The following is a 7500-nucleotide window of genomic DNA, read 5'->3' as shown; positions in this document are numbered from 1 at the left end:
AACTGCATCAGCCCCGTCAATGGCAGTCTGTGCGAGCGCCCAGGTAACTAACACACACACACACAAACACACTCATACACATTCATGCTCGCCCACACACACAGATTTAACAATTCTAATACATGGTTTGAAATCTGTTCCCCTGGCAGGCAGCGAATATGCACACACATTCATCTCTACATTATAGGAATATATATATATATATATATACATAGTGGTTCACCTACATAATACTGAACAAAAGCCCCAGAGGTCTGGCAGTGCCATCCAGAGCTGATTTGCTTCTTTGAAAAGAAGGACTAAAGAGTGGGCACAGACCAACCCCCCCCCCCCCCCCCCCCCAAACACACACACACACACACACACACACACACGGCTTACAGTGTTCCTCCGAGGCCTATGTCGATCACATGCCCAGGATTTTCTGCCCACGCTTTGCCTGTCTGCAGGCACAGGCAGCCAGGGATCAGTGCAGTCAGATGCCAAAGCCCCGCTTTTAGATCGCTCCACAATTACCAGGGCTCTGGTGTGTTTAAGACGCTTACTCTCTTATGTGTACATGGTGTTAGAGCTGTGATCCCAGCCAAACATTCAATACGTTTCACGGGCCAGATTTCAGCCTCAGCGGATGAATTAGCTGGGTTCGCCAGGCGTGGAAAATAGCAAAAAGCATCAATTCATCTCTCATTCGTTTGGCTCCATTGTACGCAGTCTGGGGTGTTTCATGGGGCCAAATGGGTTTTAAAGTCTTCTCTGTGTCATTTCTCTGTGTCATTTGTGTCACATCTCAGCTCCACATGGTACCATCCCCCTCTGGGCTTTAGTGTTGGTCCAGGTGCAGCTTAACTTGTGTGCTTATATTACAGGGACCTTTTCTGTAGCATCACACTTAATGGCCCTGTGTTGAGAGCCTGCAGTTGGGCTATCAGTGCAAACACACACACACACACACACACACACATACACACACACCTGCCACTAAGTGTAGATAAGTGTGTGTCAGGCCTCAGCATTAGATAGAGCACAGAGCAGCTCTTGACATGAATTCTGGTGAGGGTGTGCTTTTTTACCTTGGCCCCTGTTGACACGCTCTTGCCTCGGACACTAATGGTGAACTCCTCGTTGAGCAGATGTCACAGATGAAGGGGGAGCTAAGTCCTACTTGTTTGGTCTGTCAAAGGGCCGGACGGATGGAGCTCTAAACCGCAGCTGTAGCAGCAGGGAGACAAACAAGTTCACTATCTCACTAGGATGTTCACAAAGTCACATATACACACCTCCAAACACGTACACACATCTCTCTCTCTCTCTCTCTCTCTCTCTCTCTCTCTCTCTCTCACCCTCTCTCTCCCCTCGCTCTTCCCTCTTTTCCAGGCAGATAAAGAATTAATTATGAACTAGTCGTCTCATAAAAGCTACATGGAGAAGAACATGATTAGACAACAGAGCCTTTTATAATCTCTCACTCTTTCTCTCTCCGTCTCTCTCTTTGTCTCATGTCTCTCCTTCTATCTGTCCCTCTCTCTCTCTCTCTCTCCCCTCCTCTTTCCCTCTGTTTCCCTCTCTCTCTCCCTCCTCTTTCCCTCTGTTTCCCTCTCTCTCCCTCTCTCTCTCTGTAGCAAACCACAGTGCGAAGGCGTGCCGTACCCTGTGTGCGCTGCGCTCCACCTGCAGTGAGTGCACCAACAGCAACTCTGAGTGCATGTGGTGCAGCAGCATGCGTCAGTGCGTCGACTCCAACGCCTACGTCGCCTCCTTCCCCTACGGACAGTGCATGGAGTGGTACACCACCAACAGCTGCCAACGTGAGTCTCTGAGTGTGTGTGTGTGTGTGTGTGTGTGTGTGTGTGTGTGTGTGTGTGTGTGTGTGTGTGTATGAGAATGAGTGAGAGGGAGAGAGAGAGAAAGAAAGGAAAAGGGAAAGAAAGAGAGAGAGAGTGAATCTGTGTGTTTGTATGGGTGAGGGAGAGAAAGGGAAAGAGAAAGAGGGAGAGAAAGGGAAAGAGAAAGAGGGAGAGGGAAAGAAAGGGAAAGAGAAAGAGAAAGAGGGAGATAGTGAGTCTGTGTGTTTGTGTTGCTGAGGGAGAGAGAGAGAGAGGGAGAGAGAGAGAGAGAAAAAGGGAAAGAGGAAGAGAGGGAGAATGAGTGAGAGGGAGAGAGGGAGTGTGTGTTTGTGTTGGTGTGACAGTCTGTGTGTGTGTTTGCGTGTGTGTGTGTGTGTGTGTGTGTTTGTGTGTGTGTTTGTGTGTGTGCATGTGCTTGTCTGATATCTTACCTGTGTCTCCATCCTTGTATCTATCTGCTAGTCCAGTACTTCTCAGTTATCTCAGAGTGTGCTGACATTTTGTATGAACTGAATTTGACTGATCTCTGTTTTTCTAAGAAGCAGCAGTCTGATTGTTTCATTACATGACAATATCATTTCTCAATCTGCTTTCAACAACTTCAATCAGTTTTTAAATTATACAGCCTTTTAAGTGCGGCTTGAAGTTGAAGATTATGCAGCTCTAATGTGTCTCTGTGTCTGCGTGTGTATGTGTGTCTGTGTGTCTGTGTGTGTGTGTGTCTGTGTGTGTGTGTCTGTGTGTGTGTGTGTGTGTGTGGGTGGGTGTGTGGGTGTGCGTGCGCGCGCGTGCGCGCGCGTGTGTGTGTGTGTATTCCAGCGGAGAACTGTTCTGGCTACCGGACGTGCGGTCTGTGTTTGGATCAGCCAGGCTGTGGCTGGTGCACTCACCCCAACAACACGGGGAAGGGCCAGTGCATCGAGGGCTCGTACCGCGGACCAATGCAGACGCTCTTGCCCGCCCCCTCCTCAAGCCCCACCCCCTCTGGCCGCACCCTCCCTCTGCCACCAATCATCAACGCATCTATGTGCCCCCTGGACAACAGATACAACTGGTCCTTCATACAGTGTCCAGGTTAGACACACACACACACACACACCCACATAGACACTAGACAGAGTTTGCAATTGGTTCAATTATTATACACACTCAGGCACAGAAATTAAATGTACATGAACCGTACACATACAAACATACTGGTCATACGCAAAACATGCAACACAGGAATGCACCTGCTGAAACTGAAAATGTCTCGTTGCTGCACACATACACTAGTAAAAAGCACAATTTGTATCATTCATACTCATATACGCACATTTCTAATACAGCCAACAGCATAATGCTGTCCAAACCTCAGACAAACACAAACACACACACACACACACACACACACACACACACACACACACACACACACACACACACACACACACACTCACAGCTGTACCTTAACTTGTTCGTTCATCATTGTCTGCAGCCTGCCAGTGTAACGGCCACAGCCAGTGTGTGAACGAGAGTGTGTGTGAGAGGTGTGAAGACCTCACATCTGGACGACACTGTGAAAGCTGTATCGCCGGCTACTTTGGAGACCCCACAAACGGTGGATCCTGCCAACGTGAGTGTGTTTGCGTGTGTGTTGCATATTTTGGGGATTGTTTCTGAAGTCTAGAGTTTGTTTAGTCTTTAGTCCTGACCGTATAACTTTAGTTCATTAAAAAAACATCATCCTTCATAACTAAACCAATCTTTTTGTTGTCATTTATGCTCAAATCCATACCCACTAGTGATGCGCGAGAGGGCGTTATTTTAACACCCGCCCAAACCCGACCCAAGACATTTTCCAAACCGCCCCGCCCGACCCGTGGGGAATTCTGAAGCGGCCCGCCCGACCTGCCCAATTTGACCCGCAAAAAAATAAAAATAATAATAACAACAAATACAATAAAAAGCCTGGGGCTGAGGGTTATGCCTAATTTAACACGTAACTAAATGAGAAGGATTTGCGCTAAATCCGCATTATTGTGAAACTTCAACGGCACGTCTACATCAAACAACAACAACAACGACAGCTTTACGCAATTATTTATTGAAGAACTGTTAACAAATGCGTGGAAGACATAGCCTATGTCTATGAATGTCGTAACAGATTTGATGTACCTGTTTTATGCCCATCATATTTGTACAGCGCCTCACATTGAAGACACATGACGTAGTCTGCAATGGTGTCATCGGACAGCACGACTTGTCCAAATGTTTCCCACACCTTGCTCTTTTGGTCGGCTTTCCGTTCAACCTTTGCATCGCCTTTTTTAATCTTCTCTCTTATTAAGTCAGCCATTATTGGAGTCCTCCTAGAAGTTTTGGCGGTGCAAACAAAAACTACGGATGGCGTGTTGGGATAAACTAACCGGAGCTGTATCTTAAACTATACCATTCTAAAAGGAAACATAATTTTACAAAATATAAAGTATAGAATAAAATGTGAGGTGGACACCCAGGTTATGTAGCCTAACTCAGACGACTAGCAGGAGTGGGAGCTTTGAGTGCAATAACTTTGTGACAGTGGGATGTATGCAATTGATAAGTTCTGTAGGCTAACGCAAAATTTCGATTTCACCTTTGTATTCCAAAAGTTCCGGGTTGCGGGTTTTGACTATTTTGACCCGCCCCACCCGAACCCGCGATACTTAGAGAAAAGTGCTACCCAACCCACCCGGCCCGCGGGTGCCCGCGGGTAATTGGGTAACCCGCGCATCACTAATACCCACACATATCCTTCAAAAATAGGCCACCTTAAGTTGAAAACCCTAGTTAGAGAATACAAAGGCAAGGTAAGCTCTCTAGCTCTTTGTGCAGAAGGTATGCTCCTGGAGAGACTAATGAGTTTGTCTGAACTCGGTCCCAATGTGGCCCTAAGAGGCGGCCCTTGGCGAAGGCCCTCTGATTGGAGCTTTGAGTGGATTATCAGGCCAGCTCTGGCAGCTGTAGCTAGGTGTACCTGCCTTAATCACAGGATCCTGCTGACCTAGCATTGTTAGCTTGCTTTATGTAAGAGACAACTGTAACGAAGATGAAAGACACAAGTCACCGTCTCTGACAACATTTACATGTGACTAACAAGTGGAATTGCTGCAAATTATTTTGAATGTATTCGGCCATATGTGTCGGTCATGTATCTATATGTGTAGAACTACATGTTTCAGTCTCGACTGTCTCTCCCTCTCTTTTTCTCTCATACTCTCTCTCCCTCGCTCTCTCTCTCTCTCTCATACTCTCTCTTTCTTGTGTATCACTTGTTTTCTAAATCTCTTTCTGTTGCTCCCCCAAGCCTGTAAATGTAACGGCCACGCCAGCATGTGCAACGCTGGCAACGGCAAATGCTTCTGCACCACGAAAGGCATCAAAGGAGATCGATGCAATCAGTGAGTGTGACACACTTTTTCACCTCTCCTTCTCTCTTTCACTCTCTCTCTGACTATCCATCTCTCTCTGACTATCAATCTCACTCGCTCCCTTCCCATTTCTCTCTCTCTCTCTCTCTCTCTCTGTCTCTCTCTCGTTCTCTCTCTCTCTGTCTCTCTCTTTCTATCGGACTCTCCATCTCTCTCTCCCTTCTGTCCTTCTCTTTCTATCCCTCCCCCTGCTCTTCTCTCTCTCTCTCTCTCTCTATCTCTCCGTTCATACATTTAGTTCTCTCTTCACTTGTTTTTGTCTGTCTCTGCGTCGTCTTTCTGGTCTGCTGTCTCTCATGAGTGGCTATAAGAGTGTTAAGGCTTTAGGACTTTGTAAGTGAAATAGCTTTTCTTCAAGGCACTCAATCTCCTCTATCTATACCCCCCCACCCCAACTCCCACCCCCCCTTCCTGTCTCTCTCAGGTGTGAAGTTGAGAATCGTTACCAGGGCAACCCACTCAAGGGCACATGCTACTGTAAGTGAAGGCACACTCAGAGAAGAGAGAGACTACACTGGTGTCTGACCTGAACAAATGCTCATTGCACACACACACAAACACACACACACTCATATGCGCACAAATGCACATACACAAATACACACACACACACACATAGTCTTGTTCTTCTCTTTATCAACTGGTCTCATTTTCTCTCATAAACACACACTGTAACTCACTCCCTCATGGACACCTGCACACACCCTCATTCTTTAAGAAACACAGACTCACACCCTACCTCACTCTCCACACAGACACACACACACACACACACACACACACACACACACACACACGCACTCTCTTTACATTACCTTCATCTCACTGCCCCCGTCTCTGTCTCTGTCTCTCTTTCTCTCTCTCTTTCTTGCCGCTCACTGCACCTCTCTCTCTGACAGACACTCTGCTGATTGATTACCAGTTCACCTTCAGCCTGTCACAGGAGGATGACCGCTACTACACCGCCATCAACTTTGTGGTCACCCCTGACGAGGTAAGGCTCCCATCACTCAGCTGGAAACACACACACACACTCACAAACACACACACATTAATGTATAAACACACACACACACACACTCACACAAACACACACACACATTAATGTATAAACACACACACACACACTCACACATACACTTTAACATATAAATACACAAACGCAATGAGACTCAGGCAAGCATACGTGAATCTCTCTGACACGCGCGCACAGACACACACACACACACACACACACTTCTGGGACGGCAGACGTGTCCTGACACGAGGCTTGAGTTGGAGGTCACCTCTCGTGCTGAGGGGGGCCAGAAATGCCGCGGGACTGAGCTGTCCTTCAACACCACACACACACTCACACACTCACACACTCACACACTCACACATACACACTCACACATATACACACTCATCATTGTCACGGAGAGGCCACACAAGCTCTCATAAATGCCACACACTTTAAGGTTCTGTGAAGGGTGGAGGTGTGTGTGTGTGTTTGGGAGACATTCTGATGATTAGTGAACAGCTGTAGTTAAACTCTAAATCCAAGGAAAGAGGGGAGATGTTTTCATATACATTTTCTGTGTACAATTTTGGGATTTTTAAATGCCATTTTCTTGTTTTTTATTATTATTATTTATTTGTTTGTTTGTTTTCACTTTCAGCAAAATCGGGATCTGGACATGTTCATCAACGCATCCAAAAACTTCAACCTCAACATCACCTGGGCCACCAGCTTTGCAGGTGTCCCCTTAACCCAACCGGTCCCAACACTGTCTACTGTACAGCGTTTAGGAAACTTTGTCATAACAGTACTCAGGGCAGCAGTGATCGATGAGTACACATAGATGACAGATCTAGATCTAAAACTGAGTTCAAAATCTTAAATTATAGTATAGAAGTAGTGTTCTCTCTCTGTCCCTGTCTGTCTCTGTATCTTTCTCTCTCTCACCCACCTAACTTGAACACAACTTTTTTTGTCTTATAGCTGGTACTCAGGCTGGAGAGGAGGTCCCCATCGTCTCCCGTAGCAACCTGAAGGAGTTCAAAGAGAGCTTCTCCAACGAGAAGTTTGATTTCCGTAGCAACCCCAACATCACCTTCTTCGTCTACGTTAGCAATTTCACCTGGCCTATAAAGATCCAGGTAAATGTTTCTAGGATAGCCACACACACACACACAGACACACTTTCAATCAGAGCCCTTGA

General features: G+C 46.6%; 1 protein-coding gene across 1 annotated transcript in view; it reads left to right on the top strand.

Moving 5' to 3' along the window:
* The window catches only part of atrn (attractin), a 69959-nt gene that overhangs the window by 34402 nt on the left and 28057 nt on the right, over positions 1-7500 (top strand). Inside the window, exons 16-24 of the mRNA XM_080850749.1 lie at positions 1-43; positions 1620-1805; positions 2664-2918; positions 3322-3459; positions 5173-5266; positions 5721-5773; positions 6196-6290; positions 6958-7036; positions 7281-7438. The exon at positions 1-43 is cut by the window's left edge and continues 174 nt beyond it. Coding sequence (XP_080706875.1) covers positions 1-43; positions 1620-1805; positions 2664-2918; positions 3322-3459; positions 5173-5266; positions 5721-5773; positions 6196-6290; positions 6958-7036; positions 7281-7438 — 1101 coding nt within the window. The remainder of the gene's footprint in view (positions 44-1619; positions 1806-2663; positions 2919-3321; positions 3460-5172; positions 5267-5720; positions 5774-6195; positions 6291-6957; positions 7037-7280; positions 7439-7500) is intronic.

This window comes from Sprattus sprattus, assembly GCF_963457725.1.
Source record: "Sprattus sprattus genome assembly, chromosome: 13".
NCBI lineage: Eukaryota > Metazoa > Chordata > Actinopteri > Clupeiformes > Clupeidae > Sprattus > Sprattus sprattus.
The sequence above is the reverse complement of the archived record's forward strand: the minus strand, read 5'-3'. Positions and strand labels throughout refer to the sequence as shown.